Raw genomic sequence first — 27646 nt, 5'->3', positions numbered from 1 at the left:
AGGGCTCTGGGCTGGGGCAGGGGGTTGGGGTGTGGGAGGAGTAAGGACTCCGGCTGGGGGGTGCAGGCTCGGGGGTGGGGCTGGGGATGAAGGGTTTGGGGTGCAGGAGGGGGCTCCAGGCTTGGGCCAAGGGTTTCAGAGTGCAGGAAGGGGGTGCAAGCTCCAGCTAGGGGTATGGGCTCTGGGGTGGGGCCGGGACAAGGGGGTTGAGATGCAGGAGTGGGCTCAGGGCTGGGGTGGGGGTGTGTGGGCTCTGGGAGGGAGCTTGGTGCAGGAAGGGACTCCAGGCTGGGGCACGGGTGCAGGAGAAGGCTCAGGACCGGGTGAGGGGGTTGGGGTGTGTGGGAGGATGTGGGGTCCTGATGGCGCTTACCACGGCTCCCAGGAAGCAGCCACCAGGTCCCTGCAGCCCCTAGGCACCTGGGCAGCCGGGGAGGCTCCACGCACTGCACTCATGCCCACAGGCTCTGCCCCTGCAGCTCCCATTGGTCTCAGTTCCCGGCCAATGGGAGCTGCAGAGCCAGCACTCAGGACAGGGACAGCGCTCAGAGCCTCCTTGGCTGCCCATGTGCCTAGGGGCCGCAAGGATCTGGTGGCTGCTTCCGGGAGCCGTGCAGAGCTAGTCAGTCGGCAGGGAGCCTGCCTTAGCCCCGAGACCCCACAACTCCTCCAACTGGACTTTTAATGGCCCGGTCGGCAGTGCCGACCGGAGCCACCAGGGTCCCTTTTCGACCAGGCAGCTGACAGCTACCGCTCTCCGGCTGCCCAGCTCTGAAGGCAGCGCAGAAGTAAGGGTGGCAATACCACAACCCCCCTAAAATAACCTTGTGACCATCCCGAAACTCCCCTTTAGGTCAGGACCATAGGCACCGACTGTGTGAGTGCTCTGGTGCTGGAGCACCCAGGGGGAAAATATGATGTGTGCTGAGCACCCACTGGCAGCCCTGCCATCAGCTTGCCCCTGCCCCTCAGTGTTTGACACCTGCCGGCGGCCCCGCTGATCAGCACCTACGCCTCCCTCCCTGCGCCTCCCGTCCGCCGCGATCACCTGTTTCACAGCATGCATGAGGCTTTGGGAAAGAGAGGGAGGAGCGAGGGCGCAGCGTGCTGGGGGTAAGGGGCAGAATGGGGCAGGAAGAGGTGGGGGCGGAGCAGGGTTGGGAAGAGGCAGGCCGGGGGCAGGACCTTGGAGGAAGGGGGGGAATGGGGGCGGGGTCTGAGGCAGCTACAAGGGACAGCACTCCCTGGCACATTGGAAAGTCGGCACCTGTGGTCATGACCCCCAATCTGAGAAATGCTGGTCTCCCCCATGAGATCAGATTTCACTGCGGGAGACCAGATTTCACAGTCCGTGACGCATTTTTCATGGCCATGAATTTGGTAGGGCCTAGGAATAAGCTATTCACCAGAAGATCAGAAAGGAGCCTCACCTTCCACTCCAGGTATGTTATTATGGGCTAGACAGGACTGCTGAGCCCTGGTACTGAAACATCAAGTATTAGGCTTTCAGATATTACAATTATGGGGGAGCTGTACAAACACTTATACGATATTAGCAACAAACAGAGGCAGGGTATACAACTAAATGCACCAATGATCTGATCTGATGTGACAAATCATACATTCCTTTGTTACATAACCTTCTACACAGCATGATTTGTTAGACACATATCGTAAAATCATTCAGCAAAATGCCCTGTACATCATCTTATCTGTATGAAAACTGAACTAAATACCAAAGATGAGTTGCATTTTGATTTACCAAATACTTCATGTGCATTTTATTGAACCAAAATGGTCCAGTGAAACATGGGCAGAGGAATTTTTGGAATGGTCTCTGTATGTTCCAAGCCTTATGTTGGCATGGCCTGAGCTCATAAATTTCCATGAAGAGGGGTGAGCATATACATGTATCATTCTTCTGATCCACGTAGCAGCTTTGGCATGTTCTGTGACCTTTGCATGTCCTTCAGGAGGACAAACAGCATGGTGCCACTACAGAAAAGGGAATGGAGGAAAGAAAAGTGGTGGCAAAAGCATGGACGGAAAAACTGAAAGCAATGCAGATTCTCCAGAATCCAAAGTTACCAGTAAAAATGCCAGCCTGTTCTGAGTACAACAATAATTCTGTGTGTACAGCAGGAGTCATTTTCTTTTACAATAAAAACAAACCCTACTAGACTGTTGGCATCTCGCAAAGCCTGTTGGTCATTCTCTCTCATCTTTTAACACTGCTTTCCCTTCCTCAGCATTTCTGTCAGCTTATTATTTCCATGCATGTTTGTTTTATTCATTGCCCTTATTTCTTTTAGCAGCTTTAAAACCATTACTTCTGCTAGTTGAATGTGTACTTAACTTACTATACCCTCTGGTTTTCTTGGCTTTCTACCTCTTAATTATTCCTATTGATCTAGTTGAAAAACGTGCAGTGTTTTGCATGAAGCCGGTTGCCATTTCCCACCTCAGTTTGACTAATGGTATCTTTACTTTTGTAACACCAATGTCCATGGGTGGATTGTTGGCACCGATCAAAGCTGGGACCGCTAGATCTTAATACATGAGCCCCTACTGCCTGAGCTAATAGACCAACCCCTCTTATCCAGGGTTGGAGCACAGTCCCCATCACTAGGTGCCCCATCCACCACTGAGGGGACAGAGCGCCATACTGAGCGCACATGGCTACACTTCAGTTCACACATTCTACATCATGCTAATTGGTTGTCCAGTAGCCATGGATCAGTGTATGGGTAAGGAGGAATATGAGATCTGCACTACTTTTATAACCTAATCAAATTAAAGATGCACAACAACAGCGTATACGCTCTATTTCAAGGTCTGTAACACCAGTACTGCTGCTTCCATCTTGTTGAGTTCAACGTACTATGCCTCTAGGTTTAATTCTGTATAATTCTTTCCTTGAAAAACCCTGAAACACTAGTGAAGTCTGGCCTGTGCTTCAATGAAGAGATTGGCTGAAAGGCAGGAAGGGCAGCTTAATAGCAGAGATAACACATTTGTGTCTGTCTATTCTCTTATACTTACCTAACCTTTGACATGCTTAATTAAAGCAATAATAACTACTCAATTTAAATAGTACAAATACCATGCAGTTTTACACTGAAGTGTAATCCCACATACAGAATGAGCTTGCAAAGAGTGTCAATGGGTGCAAAAATTGTCCTGTTTTAATAGACCCGGTATTGTAAGCTGTCTGGGGCAGAGACTGTGTCTGTTACTGTGTCTTTGTACATTGCCTACCACAATAGGGCCTCAACACGAAGTAAGAGCTTGAAGCACTATTTTAATAAATAATAATAATATGCATGAAAATAAATATCTTCTTGTTTTGTCCCAAATTATGCTAGTCAATGCTATCAGGGACATTATTTCTCCAAATGCAATTTTTAAAAACAAAATCAAACTGAAAAAAATGATTAGCATTAATGGGAAATTATTTTGTTTGCACTTCCCTTGTATCTTACAAACTCTTCCTCTTCCAGTGGTCGACAGCATGCTGATATTTTAAGGAAACTAAGATTTTTGGGGCCACATTCTTATCTCTGTTACACCATTTAAGCTAATGAAATTACTCTGGTTTTACACTAATGTAATTGAGATCTGCATACAGCTCTTTAGGTCTTTTTTATAGCAATAGAACATCTACTCCACCTCTCTTAGCTTTTCTTTCTATTAAGCTTGTGGCAGAAAGCCTCTGGTTGCTGACATATGGAAGTTTAGAGCTGAAGTATGAAAATGTGTGAAAATGAGATGCAGCATTTGCCAAGGTGCATATAAGCAAGATAAATCAAGTACATAGATTTCCTAATTCTGATTAATAGTTTGCTGATGAAATTTAGATAAGAATTGCTGCTGCTGTCGCCGCCTTTCTCTGAACTGTGTCTTGGGTATTACTCATAATACTAACAAATTACTAACCTCATCTGACAAACTCCCCACACCACTACAAAAATGGAAGAAGTTTTTAATGCATTGGTTCAACTCCAAGATTAGCTGCCAGAAAACAAGTCTGGGAAACACAGCTCTATGGGATGTTTTCAAAAATCTTTTGTCCTTTTATAGCAGAAAATTTGCTTTTATTTACTGGCCACTGCGAAATCTCTTTTTGTTATAACACCAGGGGATTGCATTATTTGGGAACTACAGCTGGGTTGTATTACCTGGACATAGCACTTAAAAGTGAATGGTTCTGTCAGGCTAGTATGACAATAAATGTGATAATTTAGATGCAGGCCTGTAAAACCCCTCTTGCTTTTACAGAGTAGCAAGGTCATTTGTGTTGGCCAACTGGATGGTAAATTCCTTTAAATATGAAATTCTGAAACCTAAAGAACTGCCAAGTTTCCTATCTCTATAGTGAGATCATTAAGGAGAAAGTCTTAACACGGACTCAAATTCCCAGTGCAAGCAGAAATTGGTGAAGGGCAGTGTAGTCTAGGACACTACATAAAAGAGAAAAGGCTCATAGTATAATAATACACATACTTATTAATAAAATACTTTGCATTTATAAAGCACTGTTCATCTGAAGATTTCAAAGTGTTTTACAAACAAGTTTCATGTCAGTTCAGATAGGTAAGACTTATTAAAATCAATTGGCAGATGGAGAAACTGAGGCAGAAAGATGCGGACATAACATTTCAGAACTTGGTTGATGCAAAGAGCCATTTGGGTGCAATCTAGCAGTTCAAGTGGAAACTGGGCACCCTGGGGCCTTTCAAAGCTAGTATTTGACTGCACCCAAGTTGCCTGAGCAACCAATGGCTTGAGCACCATGAAGTGGTGGCTCAGGACTGCTGCAGGTGCTCCACAGTTAGTAGGCCAGGATGCACAGGTTATGGAACTCAAGCAGCAGCCATCCCACAGACTGTTTGAGGCAGTTTGTGCACTCTTAACACAGCTGTCACCCCCAACTACACATGAGAAACAGAGAGGATTTATCAAGAGTTTACGGGATTGGTACCGGGAAGAGGGAGAGTCGGGATTAGGGAAGGATATGGAAAGACCTGGGGGCACACATACTGCTGTGAGGTAAAGGGGAGTCAGTAGTGGTTTGAGAAATCAGGGACAGACCTGGGGAAAGGCTGCAGTACAGCATCTGATCACACTGAGGCTCTACATCAGAGGTGGGCAAACTATGGCCCATGGGACCCTCCTGCCCGGCCCCTGAGCTCCTGGCCCGGGAGGCTAGCCCCCGGCACCTCCACTGCTGTCCCCCTTCCCCCACAGCCTCAGCTTGCCCCCCCACTGGAGCAATGCTCTGGGTGGCGGGGCTGCGAGCTCTTGCTGGGCAGCGCAGTTGCCGAGCCCGGCCTGACCCGGTGCTCTGTGCTGCGTGGTGGCATGGCTGGCTCCAGCCGGGCAGCACGGCTGCCTGTCCTGCTGCTCTGGGTGGCGTGGCTGTAGCGCCGCCAGCCACCGGTGCTCCAGGCAGCGCGGTAAGGGGGCAGGAAGCGGGATGAGGGGTTGGATGGAGGGCAGGGGAGTTTGGGGTGGTGATCAGGGGGCGGGGTTGTGGATTGGGGTCAGGGCGGTCAGAGGGCGGGGAACAGGGGGTTGAATGGGGCGGTGGGGGGCAATCAGGGGCAGGGGTTCTGGGGGCGGTCAGGGAGAAGGGGTGGTTGGATGGGGCAGGGGTCCCGGGGGGCAGTCAGGAATCAGAGGAGGGGTTGGATGGGGCGGCGGGGGGCAGTCAGGGGTGGAGGGTCTGGGGGCGGTCAGGGGACAGGGGTTGGGGCAGTCAGGGAACAGGGTGGGTTGGATGGGGCAGGAGTCCCAGCAGGGGGTCGTCAGGGGGCGAGAAGCGGGGGGGGGGGGGTCAGATAGGGAACTGGGTTCGGGCCACGCCTGGCCGTCTGGGGAGGCACAACCTCCCCTAATCGGCCCTCCATACAATTTCGGAAACCCGATGTGGCACTCAGGCCAAAAAAGTTTGCCTGCCCCTGCTCTACATAATGAAGCAAGTCCAGGGAAGGAGGCCAAAGACAAGGAAGGAAGACAGAGGTTCAGAGGAGAAGACAAGCTTTGTGTCTTTGATGGTGTGTGACCATCAAACGAGCTTCCTTTCCCTCAGTGAGACACAGTCACACAGTGGGGCAGGATCATCCCTAGCACCCATGAGACTGGGTAAAAGGGAACTTAGAGGGCCCAATCCAGAGACATGATGCCCTCTATATTCCAATCAGAGTCAGCATAGCCCAGGGGTGGGCAAACTTTTTGGCCCGATGGCCACATCTGGGAATAAAAATTGTAAGGCGGGCCATGAATGCTCACAAAATTGGGATTGGAGTGCGGGGGGGGGGGGGGTGAGGGCTCTGGTTGGGGATAAGGGCTCCAAGGTGGGGCCAGAAATGAGGAGTTCAGGGTGTGAGAGGGGGCTTCGGGCTGCGGCAGGCGGGTGGGGTGTGGGCTCTGGCTGGGGATGCAGGCTCTAGGGTGGGGCTGAGGAGTTTGGGGTGTAGGAGGCTGCTTTGGGCTGGGACCGAGGGGTTCAGAGGGTGGGAGGGGGATCAGGGCTGGGGCAAGGGGTTGAGGTGTGGTAAGGGGTGCAGGCTCCGGCTGGGGGTGCGGGCTCTAGGCTGGAGCTGGGGATGAGGGGCTTGGGGCGTAGGAGGGTGCTCTGGGCTGGGATTGAGAAGTTTGGAGGGCAGGAGGGGGATCGGGTCTGGAGCAGGGGGTTAGGAGCGCAGGGGGAGGCTCAGGGCGGTGCTTACCTCAAGCGGCTCCCAGAAGCAGTGGCATGTCCTTTCTCTGGCTCCTATGTGGAGGTGCGGCCAGGCGGCTCTGCATGCTGCCCCGGCCACAGGCACTGCCCCTGCAGCTCCCATTGGAGCACCGAAAGGGGCCATTGGAGTGTATAGGAGGCGGAGGAGGGCCACGCCGCGGCTTCTGGGAGCCACGTGGAGCAGCCCCTGATCCTGCTCCCAAACTGGAGCACCGGAGGGGGGCAAGCCCCAGACCCCACTCTGCAGCGGGAGTTCAAGGGCCAGATTAAAATGGCCAGCGGGCCGAATCCGGCCTGCAGGACATAGTTTGCCCACCCCTGGCTTAGCCCTTGGAATACATGCACTTGGGTCCTTTGAAAGGGCTGACATTCCACACTCTGCTGCTTCTGGGTCCCTCAGAACTTTCTAATGACCTGCAGGGTTACAGACCATCTGTGCTCAGGACACTCATTGGCCAGCACTGTCCTTAGCAAAACCCAGTCTCCAAGGGTAATTCATGCATATTTACATGCTATGTAGTATGGAAATACTGTTGGTTTTTATTTTTTTACAGCATAATCATGTATTTTTTCTGGCGCTGTTCCTTTAAATTGGCAAGTGACCACAATCCTTCCCCTTTCTGTGTGAAAAAGTAACAGTTTCTGCTGCCTGCAGTCCTTACCACCAGGGCCGGCTTCAGGGTTTTTGCCGCCCCAAGCGGCGCAAAAAAAAAAGCCGCAATCGTGATCTGCGGCGGCAATTCGGCGGAAGGTCCTTCGCTCCGAGCGGGAGTGAGGGACCGTCCGCCGAATTGCTGTGGAATAGGTGGACGTGCCACCCCTCTCCCAAGTGGCCACCCCAAGCACCTGCTTGGCAAGCTGGTGCCTGGAGCTGGCCCTGCTTACCACTCGTGAATGAGTCAGGAACCACACTGGCAGGGTTCATTGTGGGAGGGAGGCTGAACATAAGAACAGCCATACTGGGTCAGACCAAAAGTCCATCTAGCCCAGTAGCCTGTCTTCCGACAGTGGCCAATGTCAGGTGCGCCAGAGGGAACAGAACAGGTAATCATCAAGTGATCCATCCCCTGTCGCCCATTCCCAGCTTCTGGCAAACAGAGGCTATGGACACCATCCCTGTCCATCCTGACTAATAACCTATGGTGTCAAGTATCAGGAGGTAGCCACGTTAGTCTGTATCCACAAAAACAACAAGGTGGCACCTTAAAGACTAACAGATTTATTTGGGCATAAGATCCATCTGAAGAAGTGAGGTATTTTTACCCATGAAAGCTTATGCTCAAATAGCCTATGGATGGACCTATCCTCCATGAACTTACCTAGTTCTTTTTTGCTATACTCTTGGCCTTCACAACATCCTCTGGCAAGGAGTTCCACAGGTTGACTGTGTGTAATAATACTTCCGTTTGTTTGTTTGAAACCTGCTGCCTACTAATTTCACTTGGTGACCCCTAGTTCTTGTGTTATGAGAAGGAATAAATAATACTTCCTTATTTACTTTCTCTACACCAGTCACGATTTTATAGATCTCTATCATTTCCCTTATTAGTCTCTTTTCCAAGCTGAAAAGTCCCAGTCATATTAATCTCTCCTCATACAGAAGCTGTTCCATATCCCTAATCATTTTTGTTCCCCTCTTCTCAACCTTTTCCAATTCCAATATATCTTTTTTGAGATGGGGCAACCATTCTGCATGCAGTATTCAAGACATGGGTGTACCATGGATTTATATAGAAGCAATATGATATTTTCTGTCTTATTATCTATCGCTTTCTTAATTAGTCCCAACATTCAATTCACCTCTTTGACTGCCGCTGCACATTGAGTGGATGTTTTCAGAGAACTATCTACAATGACTCCAAGATCTCTTTCTTGAGTGGTAACAGCCATAGGCACTGACTTCCCCTCTGCCCAGTGGGTGCTCGACCCCTCCCCACCCCTAGCCCCGCCCCTGCCCCGCCTCTTCCCGCCCCGGCACTGCCCTCGCCCTGCCCCCATTCCACCCCTTCTCCAAAGTTCCTGCCCCCTTCCCGCCCCCATTCCACCCCCTTCCCACAAGTCGCCGCCTCTGCCCCACCTCTTCTCCACCTCCTCCCCTGACCGCGTAGCGTCCCCGCTCCTCCCCCTCCTTCCTGGAAAGACCTAAGCACCGCCAAACAGCTGTTAGGCAGCGAGGAGGGGGAGGGGAAGGAGTGGGGACGCAGCATCCTCGGGGGGGGGGAGGAGGCAGAGGCGGTGGGGAGCTTGGCCGCTGGTGGGTGAGGAACACCCACTAATTTTTCCCAGACCACCCACGGAGTTGGCACCTATGGTAACAGCTGATTCTTCCCCAACAAATTATGTTAACCTACGTGTCTGACAATTTTGTTCTTTACTATAGTTTCAACCAGTTTGCCCAGTACTGATGTCAGGCTTACCAGCCTATAATTGCCAGGATCACCTATGGAGCCTTTTTTAAAATTGGCGTCACAGTAGCTATTCTCCAGTCATTTGGTACAGAAGCTGATTTAAATGATGGTTAAAAACTAGTTAGTTGTTCTGCAATTTCACATTTGAGTTCCTTCCTCCCATCTGGTTTTGGTGACTTATTACTGTTTAGTTTATCAGTTTGTTCCAAAACCTCCTCTAAAGGCTGAAGGGGGCGGGGGGTTATCACTATAATTTGTTCAAATATCTTTCAACTTAAGTAAGGGGATAAGATACTGGAAGTCAGTAAGGGCTCAGACTTGTGTGGAACCACCACTATACTAACTCCACAGATGGACTTGCATGTGGTAGGGAAAACTCTATGCCTGTTGGTCACATAAGCTAGTATTTTCAAAGAGGTCTAACGCAGTTGGGTGCCCAGATCCATTGAAAGTCCATGGCAGTTGGGTGCCTGACTCTCTTAGGCTCCTTTGAAAATTCCAGTCACAAGCAAGTCAACCCTCCACCACCTATGCATGGGGCTTTCCTATCAATTCAGGCGCTGGTTATTTTGCTGGATCAGTGGCCAGAGGGGCACAAGAGTCCCATGGGAAGGCTGCAGAAGTGTGACTGACCTTGGATGGAAGAGGGAACCTATGACATTTAGAAACAGGGAGAGAAGCACTAGATTAATGGTATAACATTAGATAGCCATCTGGTTTAAAAATCTCAGGGTCTCCCAGCTGAAGCCTCAGCATCCAGAGAATTTGGGCAGAGACAAATGAGAGCATATTCTGAAAGGAAATAAACTTCCCAGTCTCCTTTAAAATGCCCCCTCTTTTCCGAGTCCTCTAAGGTCCAAGGACTGTGTAGACTGCCCTTTGAAAAATAGCCACATGAATGCCTGGTGTTTGCTTTTCTGTGAAAATCTATAACAGAAAATAATTCCAAGCATCAAAGAACTTCCTAGAATTCTTACCAAAATACAAAATAATTAAACTTACAGACTAACAGTCTAGCTATTCAGATATACTTCTATGCTAAAACCGTTATCCAGAGTCAAGATTTTTTTTAAGAACTGCGGTGAGATGCACTCCTCAACACATTTAGGAATAAGGAGGAGACAAACACACAGTGGAGTTTATTCAGTTATTTCCATACCCCCACAAATACCTTTAAATACAAAACTTACAGATTGCATAGACAGATGTTTCACATGTTTGCAGAACGTGCTGGAGCTAGCAATCCTATGTTTCTGATGGGCTATTCATATTTGCTTTGCATTTTGTATGCCACTCACTGGTTTCATTAACTAATGAGGCAGAGGAGGGACAATTTCTTTGGGCAAATGTGGCTACTGACTGGATGACATTAAAGTGCTTTTATTACAGAGTTCTTTCTGTCACTAGAACTATTGGAAAACCAGACAATGTTCTAAACAGAGACACCTGCAACAGTTTCAGTTTAATGCACAGATACTCATAATTAATACACATAATGACCATATACACATGCACAAAATCCATCAAATTGCTGGCACAGCCAGTGAGGAAAAAATTGTTTTTGCAGTAGGACCAAGAGAAATTTTTCTGGGTTCTGTGCCGTTCAAGAATGGAATGGCAGGCAGCTCACCCTGCCCCTCAGAAGAAGTTTGGCCTACTGTTTTTGATGCTGAAACTCTGATATTTCATACACAGGTGATGTGGCACCCAGATCTTAAAAAGAAGAACAGGAGTACTTGTGGCACCTTAGAGACTAACAAATTTATTAGAGCATAAGCTTTTGTGGACTACAGCCCACTTCTTCGGATGCATATGAAGTGGGCTGTAGTCCACGAAAGCTTATGCTCTAATAAATTTGTTAGTCTCTAAGGTGCCACAAGTACTCCTGTTGTTCTTTTTGCGGATACAGACTAACACGGCTGCTACTCTGAAACCTGCCAGACCTTAAAAGTCACCTATCCAAATTTGAACTTTTGAAAGTCCACTGGTCAATCATGCCAGGGAATTAATTTGCTGTCTTCCTATCACTGAATGAAAAGGTTTGTGCCCAATATCCCACAAGAGAATAAGCAGAGTAAAGGCTCTATGTTGTTGCTGGATTTCTTACCAGTGCCAAAGCTTTCTTCTCCACAAAGTGAGCATCGTCCAGAATCCATCAGATTTGAGAAAAACCTCCAGCCTGTTGGTGTTTCATACACAGGGACTTTCAGTGACTTTGCCACCCTAAAAAAAAAAAAAAAAAAGACACAACCACCATGATTAAGACTGTGCATTCATTTAAAGGTGGATGTAAGATTTCACATCAATTGCTACAGGGGAGTGATGTTCTGGGTCTTACCATACCTCAAACACATTTAGAAATGGACTTTGAGGTAAACAAAAGGGAATGACTGCAAGAGCATCATGCACAAGGACCTTTGAGTGGAATTTATTTCACCCAGGGTTTGGTTGTGTTAACCCTCTGGACACAATGCAAAGCTTGTCTTTATTTGTGTATCTGTGGGAAACTCAGTCTGAGGAGCTTTATTAGTGCCCTGATTTTTGCCAGTGAGCAATGGTTAGTCACAACAATAGGAATGGGCAGAGCAGTTTATTGTATGATCTTATGTGAACACTTTGTAGAGATGCCTGGAGCATGGGATGGGCACTTGTTATTTTATAAGTCGCATCACATAAATAAATGCTCAAGCTGCCAGAAATTTAAAAAAAATAAAACTATTCCTTTATTAGCTTTCTCAAATAAAATACAATATACATTCCCCTCCTGGGACCCAACTGAGGACTTATGAGAATTTAATGTTGCTTCTCTCTTTATTGCTAACTGTGTCTGCTTGTTTTCATTTTGGGTCTAGGATTTTCTATGTCTACTATTTTTTAAAGAAGAAGAATGGGCTTTGAGAGATAGTCAAGCAATGTGATTTGCTCAAATACATGGCATTATCTCTCTAGAAACACCCTCAACATAAAAAGTTAGGTGCCAATCTTTGAGACACTTAATCCTAGCCATACCTACTCATGTCAGTAAAGTTATGTGCATGTTGAGTGTTTGTAGGACTGGTGTCTTAAACTGTATATCCCATTTTTTTAAAAAACCTACATCTTTTTATTGCTCATTTTATTAAAATAATAAACACAGCTACACTGTTTATCTTCTGCATTATCATCTGCTTTCAGGTCCCAATCCCACAGAAGCAATGTCCAAGATGAGACAATTCAACTTTTTTCAAATGTAGCCATATCTAGGTGAAGATCATTAAGGACCTGAACTTGCAAATACCGACATGAGTGCTTAGCTTGTAATCAGGAGTGGTGAAATCAATGGGATTGCTCATGATAGTCAAGTTAAGCATGTGTGTAAAGGCCTTGATGATCAGCTTCACCTAGGTTTAGCTGCATATACAAAAAGATGAGTCTCTTCTCTAGAACAATTCTTTTTTCATAAAAAAGTTAGACATAAAATCCCTTTGTCGGGCTAATACCAAAGAAGTAATCAACAAGGCATCTCTCTCTGATCAAAGTCCATTTATGTGTTATTGAATAAATACCCTCCAATTCCTGGCACAGAGTCAGCTTCTTGCAGTTCCTTGATGCCAGGGAAAGAAAAGAACTCCAGCCATTTCCAGTGCTTTGGAGTTCCAACCTTGAGCCCCAAACTAAAGCAATAGTCTGGCAGGTCTACCCCGAGCTCTCTTCAGTCCTCCAGACCACAGTCTTCATTATTAAATATTTATATTATAGTAGCACTCAAAGATACCCATTGGGATGGGGACTCCATTGTGGCGGGTGCAGTACAAACACAGAAAGAGACAGTCCCTGTTCCCCAAGGAAGGACCCTGGAGTTCAGCTAGTTTTCCACTGGCACAGTTCCTGGATCCTCTCCAGGAAGCAGAGACAAAGATCCCTTAGACAGGCTGAACAAAAAAAAAGGAAATATAGTCTTTAAATCCCTTCTTGCTCCAAAGGAAGAGCTAGCCGAATCTGTGGATCTCTCTTACTCCAAGAGAAGGGCAAAGCACAGACTTAAAATCAGTTTTCAACTCCCATCTTGTAGCACAAAGAGCAGTCTTTAAATTCCTTCGTTCCAAAAGGTGAATACTAGAATACAGTTCAGTCAGCCAGTCCCTGACCTCGGGCCAGCAGCCTGTCTATTGAGCCATCCCTAGCAGCTGTCTTCTCTCCCTTTATAACTGCTCCAGGTGCCTTTTTAGGAGGCTAAGAAGGCCCAGCTGATTCAGAGTTCTGTCCATTAACACTTGCCTCTCCTCCTAGAACCCTATGGCTTTTTACCTCTGACACATCTCTGTTCCCTTGAAGGGCAGTAGATCCAACAGCAGCCAGTGCTCCAATTGGAAATACAGGTGGCTATATCATACCCCAACTCTTACAACTCACATGTAAATTAAAGTGATGCATTATTTGTTAAACAACACCAATCAAATTTTAAGGAGTTGATATTTTTTTCAGCAGGAGATAAAAATAGATTCTTCACATCTGTAAATCAAGTATCAAAAGGTAGAATTTTCAAAAAGTGCCTAAAAGTGCTATTGAAAGCAATTAGGACTGATATCCCTAGGGGCAGGTGTAGATGCACCGGTGCAGCTGCGCTGCTGTAGCACTTCAATGAAGACTCTACTATACTCAGGGCCGGCTCCAGGCACCAGCGAAGGAAGCAGGTGCTTGGGGCAGCCAATGGAAAGGGGCGGCACGTCCAGGTCTTCGGCGGCAATTCGGCGGTGGGTCCCTCAATCCCTCTCTTCCTCTTTGAGCTGCTGCCGAACAGGAAGAGAGGGAGCGAAAGACTTGCCACCGAATTGCCGCTGAAGAATGGAGCGGCGTGATTCAGCTGCCGCCGAAGTGCCGCCGACTGGCTTTATCTTTTTTTTCCCCCCCGCTTCGCCGCTTGGGGCGGCAAAAAAGCTGGAGCCGGCCCTGACTATACTGACGGGAGAGCTTCTCCCGTCGGCATAGTTAATCCACCTCCGCGAGAGGCAGTAGCTCTGTCAGCAGGAGTAGCCCACCTGTCGACACCAGGGGTTATGTTGGTATAACTGTGTCACTGAGGGGTGTTGATTTTTCAGACCCCCGAGTAACGTAGTTATACTGACATAAGTTTATAGTGTAGACCCGGCCTGAGTCAAACCCCCCCAAAATTTCCAACCTGTTAATTGTCACCAGTTTGCTAGCAAAGAGATCCATTTACTTTTCCAAATTTCCAATTCAAAACTCATTTTTGTATTTATGAATTAAATCTCAAATAAATGTTTTTCTCAGAAGATTTTTTGATCTGGCAATGCTTTAAAAACTGTACATTAAAATTAAAGGGACACTTCTAATTTGAGATCTAGCCAAATTAAATACAGTTTAAAGCGTTTCTGTTATACATATGACCCATAACCCCCTTGCCAGATTTTATGCTTAAATAATATTTCCTATTTTTAAAAAAATATTCTCCTCTGTTGTTTTGTGGAAGAGTCAGGAAACTGACTGACTATACAGAAGGAAATGGCAAAACTTGATGTGTTTGTACTGCCAAACACACACAGTAAACAAACTAAAGAGAAGTAGTTTGCTTCTCTCTCATCTAATTTAGTTATAGACATTTTTGCATGTTACTTGCCACAACAGGGCTAACAAATTTCCCTTTAAATTCAATATAAACATTAAAAAAGATTCCAATCTGCATTTCTCTTCTCGATCAGATAAACACATCAGACCTCTTCCTTCTCTTCTTCCTTCCTTCAAGAGTCAAGCAAACTAAAGATAATGAACAAGAAAAGAGAATAGAAGGGCAAACTCTCGGAGGTCCTGAATTACAGAAGGTTGATATATGGGGAAAAAATAGTGAAAAATATAAAAACGTCTAAGTCATTTTCATTCTGTTTCAGAATGAAATGGATTTACTTTATTTGATATTTTCACAAAAGGTTTAATCAAATTTGTGCTTCAATCTTTTTTTAAAATGTTAATTTTTTGGCTTTCCTGTCTAACCCTTTTTCATTTTTTCCCACCTCCCTTTTCTACTTGCCACTGAAAAAGGCAGTGAGGGAGGGAGGAAGGAATCAGAAAACCAAAAAGACAAAAACTGAAAGCATGGCTCCATTTTTCATTTTACAATTTTGTCAGAAAAAAAATGAAAAGTTCAAAAAATATTTTTTCATGAAAATTTTTGACTTTTAAAAAGGGCCTTTTTTATTAAACATTTTTCATCTGAAAAACTGCAAGCAGCTTTAGCTCTGATCTTGTAAGTGACTCCATATGGGCACCTACACAGAGACCCGCAGATATCAATGGGGCTCCATGCAGGCACAAGGGTCTGTCCACATTGAGTCACTTGCAGAATCAGGGCCTAAGCTGCGCCGGCATCCTAGCTCATGGCTCCTCCTAACAGGAAACAAGACAAGACAGCAAAAATGCACCAAGAAAGCTATTTCCCCTGAAAAAACTCAGCCCTTCTTTCTAGAAGATAGAAACCATGTAGAGTACAGCATTCTAATCAACAAGTCTTCTCTTGATATGCTTTACATTGTGATGATCACCCCAATCCTAAACTGTAATGGTGAATTGATTAGTGTAGGTGATTAAATAGGACATATTTCTTCCAGCAGTCACAACCAGATGTCTAGGGTGCCACTAGGAGATAAAAAAGTATAAATAAAAATCTACATCAGGTTTTGTTTTTTCTGTTCCACTGTACTAAAGAATAGAGAGAGTTAGACAACATTAGGTTAAGGAGACAACTAGGGTGACCAGAGGTCCCGATTTTATAGGGACAGTCCCGATTTTTGGAGCTTTTTCTTACATAGGCACATATTACCCTCCACCCCCGTCCTGATTTTTCACACTTGCTGTTTGGTCACCCTAGAGGCAATATGGGCTACTGGATAAGGAAGTAGCCTGGGAGCCAGCAGCCCTGAGTCCTAATCCTAGCCATTCTGCGTGACCTAGGGCAAGTCACTCCACCTTCCTGTCTCTCTTTTTTTCCTCCCACCTGTTATCCATCTAATCTATGTAGACTGTAAACTCCAGAACAGAGACTGTCTCACTATGTTACTTAGCACAATAGGGCTTCAGGTCCAAATGGGCATTTAGGGGCTACTGTAATACAAATAATAATAATGTTCAAAATAAATCTCCCCTACACTTAGGCCTGGTCTACACTATGAGTTTAATTCGCATTTAGCAGCGTTAAATCGAATTAACCCTGCACCCGTCCACACAACAAAGCCATTTCTTTCTAAATAAAGGGCTCTTAAAATCGATTTCTGTACTCCTCCCCAACGAGTGGAGTAGCGCCGAAATCGATATTGTCATTTCGAATTAGGGTTAGTGTGGCCGCAATTCGATGGTATTGGCTTCCGGGAGCTATCCCACAGTGCACCATTGTGACCGCTCTGGACAGCAATCTGAACTCGGATGCACTGGCCAGGTAAACAGGAAAAGCCCCGCGAACATTTGAATTTCATTTCCTGTTTGCCCAGCACAGGCGAGCACAGGTGACCACAGAGAGCTCATCAGCACAGGTAACCATGCAGGCCGATAATTGAAAAAGAGCACCAGCATGGACTGTATGGGAGGTACTGGATCTGATCGCTATATGGGGAGAGGATTCAGTGCTAGCAGAACTTCGTTTGAAAAGACAAAATGCCAAAACTTTTGAAAAAATCTCCGAGGGCATGATGGAGAGAGGCCACAATAGGGACTCAGAGCAGTGCCGCGTGAAAGTCAAGGAGCTCAGACAAGCCTATCAGAAAACAAAGGCGGCAAACAGTCGCTCCGGGTCAGAGCCGCAAACATGCCGCTTCTACACTGAGCTGCATGCAATTTATGGGGGCTGCCACCACTACCCCACCTCTGACCGTGGATTCCGAGGCGGGGGTAATCTCATCAGCTACACCTGAGGATTCTGCGGACGGGGAAGAGGAGTAGGAGGAGGACGAGCTTGCGGACAGCACACAGCACTCCGTTCTCCCCAACAGCCAGGATCTTTTTCTCAGCCTGACTGAAGTACCCTCCCAAGCCAGTACCCAAGACCATGACCCCATGGAAGGGACCTCAGGTGAGTTTACCTTTTAAAATATTAAACATGGTTTAAAAGCAAGCGTTTTTTAATGATTACTTTGCCCTGAGGACTTGGGATGCATTCGCGGCCAGTACAGCTACTGGAAAAGTCTGTTAACGTGTCTGGGGATGGAGTGGAAATCCTCCAGGGACATCTCCATGAAGCTCTCCAAAAGCCTTTGCAGAAGGTTTCTGGGCAGTACAGTCTTATTCCGTCCTCCATGGTAGGACTCTTGACCACGCCATGCTAGTAGCAAGTAATCTGGTATCATTGCATGACAAAGCCTGGCAGCGTATGGTCCTGGTGTTTGCTGGCATTCAAGCAACATCCGTTCTTTATCTCGCTGTGTTATCCTCAGGAGAGTGATATCGCTCATGGTAACCTGGTTGAATTACGGGAATTTAATTAAGGGGATAGAGGTGGCCGTTCCTACTGGCTGTTTGCCTGTGGCTGAAAAGAAATCCTTCCCTGCAGTTAGCCAAGCGTGGGGCGGGGGAGGGGGGAATTGGCACTGAGCTTTTTGCCTTTGGCTAGCAGGGACCTTCCCTGATACCAACCACGTGGTGGGGGGAGGGGTACAGCGATCATCCCAGATAATTCATGGCGGGGGGGGGTTAGTTTAGTTTCTGCAGGGATCTTCCGTGATACCAGCCATGTGGTGGGGGGAGGGATAAAGCGATCATCCCAGAGAACTGGATGGGGGGGGGTTAAGTTTGTTTGTTTTCTGCTGCTGAAGGTTAACAGGCAAACCGCAGCAGTCAACAGGCTTTGCTTGGTATGTGGGAAAGGAGGGTGCAGAAGCCAAAAGACAATGGCTTACCATGGCCGCATGCAAGCCGAATTCTGTTGCCCGGACCTGTGTCTGATCTCTAACACCAAAGCCACAGGCACTCAATATTAAGATGGAAAATGCGACCTTGTACTGAAATCACATGTGCTATGTAATGTGAATAGTGTTGTTCACCGTGAAAGAGTATAAGCATTGTTCTGTAAAATGTATCTTTTTAAAAACTTCTCTCCTTTTTTCCATCCCTCCAGCAGCTGCAAATTTTTCAAGCCTCCCTCCTCCGTCCCGAAGGCTATCTCAGATAAGGCGGCGGAGGAAGAGGACGCGAGACGAGATGTTCTCGGAAATAATGAAATGCACCCGCAATGAAAGAGCTCATTTGAATGAGTGGAAGGACACGGTATCTAAGTACAGGAAAGATGCCAGTGAACGCGAGGTCATGAGGGACGCCCAAGATGAGAAGTGGCAGGCTGCAACGCTGGGGCTGCTGCGTGATCAAATGGACATGCTCCGGCATCTGGTGGAGCTTCAGGAACGGCAGCAGGATAACAGAGTGCCGCTGCAGCCGCTGTATAAACTTCCCTCCCCCCTCACCATGTTCCATATCCTCCTCACCCAGACGCGTAAGAATGGGGCGGGGGGGCTCCGTGCACCCTCCCACTCCAGCCCAGTGGACAGCCCAACCAAAAGGCTGTCATTATATTGAATTTTTTCAGTGGCCTTTTACTTCTCTCCTATCCTCCTCCCAAACCTCACCCGGGTTACCTTGTCTGTTCTCTCCCTATGTTTATAATCAATTAATAGAGAATACATGATTTTTAAATGATAGTGACTTTATTTCCTTTTAAAGCAAGCTGTGATTTAAGTGGGGAGGGTGGTTTGCTTACAGGGAATGAGTCAATTAAGGGGGCGGATTTTCAACAACAGAACTTTCACACCATAGCCTGACCAGTCATGAAACTGGTTTTCAAAGCTTCTCTGATGCGCAGCGCTTCCTGGTGTGATCTTCTAATCGCCCGGGTGTTTGGCTGCGCATAATCAGCAGCCAGGCGATTTGCCTCAGCCTCCCACCCCACCATAAAGGTCTCCCCCTTACTCTCACAGAGATTGTGGAGCACACAGCAAGCACCAATAACAATGGGGATATTGGTTTGGCTGAGGTCTGACCGAGTCAGTAACGAGCGCCAGCGACCTTTTAAACAGCCAAATGCACATTCTACCACCATTCTGCACTTGCTCAGCCTGTAGTTGAACGGCTCCTGACTCCTGTCCAGGCTGCCTGTGTATGGCTTCATGAGCCATGGCATTAAGGAGTAGGCTGGGTCCCCAAGGATAATTATAGGCATTTCAATGTCCCCAACGGTTATTTTCTGGTCCGGGAAGTAAGTCCCTTGCTGCAGCCGTTTAAACAGAGGAGTGTTCCTGAAGACGCGAGCGTCATGAACCCTTCCCGGCCAGCCCACGTTGATGTTGGTGAAACGTCCCTTGTGATCCACAAGTGCTTGCAGCACCTTGAAAAGTACCCCTTGTGGTTTATGTACCGGGTACCCTGGTGCTCCGGTGCCAAGATAGGGATATGGATTCCATCTATCGCCCCACCACAGTTAGGGAATCCCATTGCAGCAAAGCCATCCACTATGACCTGCACATTTCCCAGAGTCACTACCTTTCGTAGCAGCAGCTCAGTGATTGCTTTGGCTACTTGCATCACAGCAGCCCCCACAGTAGATTTGCCCACTCCAAATTGATTCCCGACTGACTGATAGCTGTCTGGCGTTGCAAGCTTCCACAGGGCTATCGCCACTCGCTTCTCAACTGTGAGGGCTGCTCTCATCTTGGTATTCTGGCGCTTCAGGGCAGGGGAAAGCAAGTCACAAAGTTCCATGAAAGTGCCCTTACGCATGAGAAAGTTTCGCAGCCACTGGGAATCGTCCCACACCTGCAACACTATGCGGTCCCACCATTCTGTGCTTGTTTCCCGGGCCCAGACTCGGCGTTCCACGGCTATAACCTGCCCCATTAACAGCATGATCTCCAAAGCACAGGGGCCCACGGTTTGATAGAATTTCATGTCCATGTCCTTATCACTCTCGCTGCCGTGCTGCCGTAGCCTACTCCTCGCCGCCTGGTTTTGAAGGTTCTGGTTCAGCATAAACTGCACGATAACGCGTGAGGTGTTTACAATGTTCATGACTGCTGTCTTGAGCTGAGCAGGCTCCATGCTTGCCGTGGTATGGCGTCTGCAATGTTCACCCAGGAAAAAGGCGCGAAATGGTTGTCTGCCGTTGCTTCCCTGGAGAGGGGGGAGAATGTACCCAGAACCACCCACGACAATGTTTTTGGCCCCATCAGGCATTGGGATCTCAACCCAGAATTCCAATGGGCGGAGGAGACTGCGGGAACTATGGGATAGCTACCCACAGTGCAATGCTCCGGAAATCGATGCTAGCCCCGGTACATGGACGCACACCGCCGAATTAATGTGCTTAGTGTGGCCGCATACATTCGACTTTATACAATCTGTTTCCAAAATTCAAATTATATACATTCGGATTAATCCCGTAGTGTAGACATACTCTTAGCGCTACAAAAGGAGAATAAAAGAGATGAGCTTCAATGTTAAGAATGGCTGCATTAGCTTTGGAAGACCATGACACACTGCTAATAATGCATGGCTATAGCTTCATCAAAGGGTTGGGAATTTACACGGGTAACTCTCAGCATCCATGGGAGTTAGATCCCTATGCATTGCGATGAGAATATGCCTTTTAGACAGCACAGGTTTGAGGAAATGTGGAACTCATGAGTGTAATTTATTTCCATTGGTGGACCTCAACTTATTTTAAAAAATTAAAGTTCTGATAATTCTGGAGAGCTTTCAAAAACATTTTTGAATACCACTTTTGCAGCAACCACAGATTTCTCCAGAAAAGTACCAAGCTCTTCAATACAGTCTTTTATCTTTTGCTGTTCACCTCAGAAATAAAAACACGTCTTTGGCATCCAATATCTATTTTCAGAGTTGTTGTGTAGCTTTAAATCTGCTGTAAAATGGTCCCATTTTCTACATCCTTGTGTGCTGTCCCCTAAGGGCTGAAGTTCAGAATTATGAAAGGCATAGTGAAAACTGAGCAGCCTCTCCTTTTTCCACTGTCACTTCATGGAGTTAAAGGGCAGTGAAGTGAGAGCCCATAAAATAAGAAACGTCTCTTTATGCAACATATAGCCAGCTGACGGAAATGACTGCTCCAAAAGCCATATATTAAATTCCTAGAAGAAGCCAAACAAAAGTTTCTTAACTGCAGTAAAGAGAGCATCAAAATCCCCATCAAAAGGGGAATAACGTGTTCAACAGAGTTAGCAAACAAGAATGCAAAACAGGAAAATATTCAGAGAAGAAGAAAACAAATATTTTCTATCCAGGAAGTTATTCAACATTCAGAGCCAGAGAACACAATGATTAGAGGAGAAAATTTCCATTGCTTCCACCCCTGCAAATGAATCACTATGAGGAGGTGATCCTGACAAAAACTGTGGCTTGTTTATTTTGACATACCAAAAATGTTTTTTTCCCCCCTGAGTTACATGGTATACACATCTGCTAACCAATCAATCTGCATGCAACTACACAGGCAGAACTCCATCCATCAGTCACTAACGGGGGTGAGCATGGCTAGCTGTACTGAAAAGCCTGCCAGTTGAGACAGCTTCCATAGCAAAGGATACTATCCCCTGTGGACCAAAACTTGCTAATAAGCTTAGAAGCACTATAGCATTAAACTGAATTCCTACAGCAGAGCATAGCTTCATGAATCATAAGAACATAAGAATGGCCATACTGGGTCAGACCAAAGGTCCATCCAGCCCAGTATCCTGTCTGCCGCCAGTAGCCAATGCCAGGTGCCCCAGAGGGAGTGAACCTAACAGGTAATGATCAAGTGATCTCTCTCCTGCCATCCATCTCCACCCTCTGACAGAGGTTAGGGACACCATTGCTTACCGATCCTGGCTAATAGTCATTAATGGACTTAACCTCCATGAATTTATCTAGTTCTCTTTTAAACCCTGTTATAGTCCTAGCCTTCCAATCAATTTGAAAGAACCAAACAGGACTTTTTATCTTACGGGCCAAAGAAATACTCCAAACAAGGAAGGTTCAGACCCCTGGACCTTTCAACTTAAGAGAACAGAAACTGTTACTATCTCAATGTAAGTGTTCCTATTCTCTTCCATCTACAAAGTCCACAGATCTGTTAACCAATGGGAATTATATAGCACTGTGCTTTCAAGAAGTCAAACAGAACTACAGAGAGAGTTTTAAAATTCCTTTAGTACTGATGGGTCACCACACTATGATGCATCCTCCTACCGAAGGCAGCATTCATTGATGCTTGAGTGGGCAGCTTGCAAAATTTTGAGATTGTGTGAATGGATGACCAGGTGGCTGTCCTACAGATATTATGCTATGGAGCACAAGAACTCTTTGCCCAGGAGGGTGTGACCACTCTCAATGAGGCGGCATTGATGCTGGTTGCTAGAGAGACTCTCTGGCTTGTAGGCTTCATGCCTGGATGCACCGTTTCATCCATCTTGAAGCTCTTTTCTTAAGATACTGGATGGTAGAAAATGAATAGAGCGTTGGACTTACAAAAAACCTGTATGTGGCAGATGTAGCTTTTGAGGGCGCTATGAACATCCAATGTACACACGAGTTTCTCTCTTGGGTGTGGTGGCTCTGGACAAAAAGAGGGGAGCATGATTTGTCTGTGCGAAAAACTGAGTTAATTTTTGGGATAAAGGCTGGACCTGTTCAAAGAACCACTATATCACTGTGGAATGTTCAGTACTGTTCCTCAAAAGAGAGGACCCCAAGCTCTGACACATTCTGGAGGGTGGCAATGGCTATCAGGAGGGACACCTTGATGGAGAGGAAATTCATAGACACCTTCCTGATGGGCTCAAAGGGATGCAGAGTCAGGGCATTAAGAATCAAATTGAGATCCCCTGGGTGCACTTGATTAATCTTAGGAGGATGAAGTAAAGATGCAGCTCTGAGGGAACCCTTCATATTCTTGTAGAACACCTGTAAAGAGATCCTCTCTCCCTGTCTGCGGAGGAAAGTATGTTATTTAGTGCAGCCACTTGACATTTTAACACTGAAACTATGTCACCCTTGATCTGGCCCTCCTGCAAGAGTGCCATGATCTGCAATACAAATGACGGAGGAGGAGTGAAACTATATTTCTCGTTCCATGGCTTGAACTTCCACCAAGTGCCAGAGTAAGAAGGAATTGTGGAAGCTTTTCTAGATGCCAGAAGAGTGACTATTATGCCTTCCAAGTACCCCCTCTCATGCAAGACTACTCAAAAGCCAGGTAGGTAGCCTCAGGTACTGTGGCTCTGGATGACAAACTGGTCCCTGGGAGAGCAGATACTGTCTTAAAGGGGGGACAGCGGCATCAGAGTGACCCACGTTGAGGGGACTAAAAAACCAGAGCCTCCTTGGCCAGTACAGAGCCACTAATACTACTAGCACCCTGTCCCTCCTGATCTTCTGGATAGTTCTTGGTAGCAGGGGGAGATGCAGAAAGGTGTAGGAGGCTTACTGGCCACTTCTGGGAGACAGCATCTGTGCCTATTACCCTTGGGTCCTTCTATAGGGAGAAAAGGGAGGGGACCTTGCAGTCATGTGTGATATAAATAGGTCAATCAGTGGGTCCCTGAATTTCCTCACTAGGAACTGAAACAGAGAAGGGAAATTCATGGCCAAAATCTTTCTTTTTTGAAAATATTTTTGTTGTGCAGCAGGAGCTCTACTAAACCTTCCTGCACTAGGGAGGCAGAACAAAAAACTGTCAGGCCCTTCGGTTCAGTTGGCCACTCCCTCTCTTATCAATCACTGAAAGGAAGGATGGCCCAGTCGTCAGAACACCACCTTAGAAGACTCTGTTACAATTGCATTCTCCAGCACAGACTTCCTGTGGGACCGTGGGCAAGTCATTTAGTTTCTGTGTGCCTCAGTTCCCCAGCTGTATAATGGGGATAATACCACTGCTCTACCTAACACAGATGTTGTGAGGAGAAATACATTAAGGACTGTGAAGCCTCAGATACTACAGTGATAGTGGAAGAAGGGCTAGATAAGTCCCTTAGATAGGTAGGTAGGCAGGTCTGGTTTTGCCTCTACAGCTGCATGCGGACTGAGAGCCCATTGGTTAATGGATCTGTGGACCTTGTCGAAGAAAGAGAAAATGTTATGACCATTAATAACATGTGTAGCCATGCAATCTAATGACACTGGTGGTAAAAGCATGGACTAGTTCAGACAAGCTGTCAAACATGCAGACCCAGCAGACCCACATCAGGAGGGGTCTGCCCCATCCTAGGGAGGCTGCCTTGCTAGTGCAGTGTTTACTTCTATATGCTACAATGCTGGGTTTCATTCTGAGAGCTCTTCAGAGATAACAAGTTGAGTGTCCTGGAGAATCAGGCTGTCTCCCCCTTTACCACAGCCCCCTTGATCATAGGGCATATATGGCAACTTCGTTTATTGGAAACCTTCATCCACTGCTTCCCCAGCATCCTGCCCAAAACACAGATCAACACACCAATTCTAGACCCATTTTCTGTCACTCTTCCCAACTGTGGAAGACCAATCTCCCACAATCCCCTCTCAAGCTAGCTGAGCACAGCAGTTTAAGGCAGAGGGATGTGGGGATAAATTTGCGAGCTGAATCTCGGGGCCTGCCTTTGGATGGATTCAGTTGAATGGTTTCACAGGGGGCCCAAATTTGCTTGAAATGGCCCTAAAGCTGATGTTTCTGGGCATAAAATGACCACCTACCAGAGAGTCAGGAAGAAATTCCCCACACTTATACCCCCATCCTTAAGCAGGGTGTATTGGAGACACTTTTCTGGATATGTTTAGTTGTTGGATGTTGCTGCCTTCATGTCCCAAATGTTGTCCATTGTGTTATCCACACCACAGGTCTTGTTCTTTGCTCTACTCTAGTTCCTATCTGCTCATGTGCTACAAGTAGAGAGCTGATGGGAGTGAAGTAAGCTGGTGGCAATGCAGGGATGAAATATGAATACAGCGATAGGAGAGGGGAAGGGGGCAAGAAAGTAAGGGAAATAGGCAGCAAAAGAGGGAAGGTGAAAGGTATAGAACAAAGAGTGGAAGAAGAGGAGAGAAAGTTCAGACCAAAAAGTGGGAGAGGTAAAAGGGACACACAGAAGAAAGAAGATAGAAACAGGAGGGGGGAAATATCTTGCATCACATTCATAACTCGAGGTGTCTGTGTGTCATACAGCAGCACTAGGAGCTTGAGAGATATGCCCTGAATCATAGTTTTGATCCTACTGGAGATGATTTTCACAAATGTAGATGGAGAGCCAAAGTGAAAGGCAATGTAAGTTACACATCAACATCTGTAACTTACATACTGAGTGGGTAGAAGGGTGGGACATTACATCAGGAAAAGACTGATAAGACAGCATAAGAAGGTTACTTTCCTTGTTCCAACTTTACCCTTCTCTCCCTGGGGTGTGTAAATTGCACCAACTTACTGATGTGTAACACACACCATCATTTATGCCACACGCTGCATATAACCCTAAAAGCCTGAACTGTGGCAAAAAGCTACAAACCAGCCCCTCTTCTGTCAGTCAAAGCAGAGAAAATAAAGATAATCCATTTTGTTTGTCTGGTGAAACTGCTCTCTTGCTGTGAGTATCTAGAGTGGCTTGAGTCCAAATATCTTATTTTAAACCTAAAGTATCAAATAATGATACATTACTCTGTAAAATAATCAGAAATAACATTCTGATAGGTCCCAATTCAGCACAGTTCTTTAGCATGAGATTAGTCCCACTGAAGTCAATGGGACTACTCACATGCTTAAAGTTAGGCATGCATTTTATTACTTTGCTGAAGTGGGGCCATAACTGGTTTTTTATATACCCAAGGTTAATTTTCCTTGTCAAGTTGAGCTGAAGCCACTCTATTCATGACTAGCAGAACCCTTGATTTACCTTGTGTATATGCTCTGTGGGTATGAACTGTTTACAAGGAATACAACAATCTTGGGAGTATTCTGGTTAATGTCTTCTCAGACACTTAATGGGATAGACTTCAAACAAGCATTCTCACTTGTCTTGTTTCTACCTAAATGTTCACTACATCAGTAAGACTCCACTATAAAGCTTTCCTTCGACATCTGCATGAAGTATTTGTTAGCTCTTGCTGAACTGAGGGAGAGGGCCTTTACACACTGGTTCTAAATTGTATGAAGACTATCACTCTAATTACAGTGTACATTTAAGAATCAAGGCTATTTTACATTAACCTAAATCTGCACCCAATATGCTGCAATAATAATCACAGAAGAAAAATATTCTGAAACAAAAGTGATATTTACATTTGACAGTTACATATATTCTTTACAGCTCCATTTTTGCAACAAATGAAACCTAAACAAGCTGCTTTTTCATGGGAAGATAATAAAAGCGGTTAAAATATTAATAAAACCTATTGTGAAGTTGTACAGTAGAAGGGCTAGTATTGTCTCAGCCTAGCTTGATAAGTCTCCAAATGTTTTATTAAATTAAATACAAACAGAACCATATCAGGCAGATGGAGAAAGGGGCTCAAGATATTCATTCATTAGAAGAAGGCATCCCTGGAGATTTGAATGCCTACACAGAGCTGAAAGCCCGAATTCTGATTTCTGTTACACTGGGGTAATGTCACTGAAGCCAGATGAAGTTACCCGGGTATAATGGAGTTCAGAATCTAGTCTGGAAAATTTGATACTAGAGGATGATTTTTAATGGCAAATTCTGATTGCTGCTAAAAAGGGAACAGGCTGATGTGGAAACATTGTTTGTCCTCTTTCATCAGCAATTAGCTGGACCCTTTATTTTACAACCACCCATCTACTTATGTCAAAAATTCTTCTTCTTTGGGTTTCATGGTCAGACACAGGGCATGCAACTGGCATAATGCAGGGGGAATGGAAGTGTGGAGGTGGGAAATACATATTCAACATTATTTTGTTCTGGTGTAAGAAATACAAATACAGTCCTACTTAAACTGAGAAACCAGATCAACTTCCATTGAATGTATTTCTCATTTCATTTACAAGGGCTAATGAAAACTGACATCTTTCTCTCACACTTTGCTGCCCTTTGGAGACAACATATCATATTTCATGGAAAGAACTACAAAACTGGGCCTGAGCAGGCTCTCATTTACATTGGGTTTGCACTGACATCATTTTGCAAACTTCAGACTCCCGATTTTTATGGGTGAACATCTGAGGAGAATCTGGTCCAATGTATTCTTTATGCAGCCATAAAAAAAGTGTAGAGAACACACATAACTCACACATCACAAACGACAGGCACTAAACTAACATTCTTGGAGCCCCATTCAAATTTGACGACTTCTCAAAATAAACCACTGTCAATTCTTATCAGTCAGCTGGGATCCCTGACAAAGTCTCTGTTTACTCTAAAGATAAGAGTCAAAGCCTGGGGAGGACCTTACCTTGATAAAATTCTCTAAATCTGGTAAATCAGAAGATTGATTTTTTCACTGTAGGTGAAGTACTGAATGGAGTCAAACAAACCAAATTTTAATCCCATTC

At 46.0% G+C, this 27646-nt stretch overlaps 1 protein-coding gene across 3 annotated transcripts in view; it reads right to left on the bottom strand.

The window, feature by feature from the left end:
- PGM5 (phosphoglucomutase 5) overlaps positions 1–27646 on the bottom strand; it is a 120886-nt gene that overhangs the window by 39551 nt on the left and 53689 nt on the right. For all 3 annotated transcript variants that reach the window (XM_065550481.1, XM_065550480.1, XM_065550482.1), the window contains exon 7: positions 11258–11373. In XM_065550481.1, coding sequence (XP_065406553.1) covers positions 11258–11373 — 116 coding nt within the window. The remainder of the gene's footprint in view (positions 1–11257; positions 11374–27646) is intronic.

This window comes from Chrysemys picta, chromosome 6 (assembly GCF_011386835.1).
Source record: "Chrysemys picta bellii isolate R12L10 chromosome 6, ASM1138683v2, whole genome shotgun sequence".
NCBI lineage: Eukaryota > Metazoa > Chordata > Testudines > Emydidae > Chrysemys > Chrysemys picta.
The sequence above is the reverse complement of the archived record's forward strand: the minus strand, read 5'-3'. Positions and strand labels throughout refer to the sequence as shown.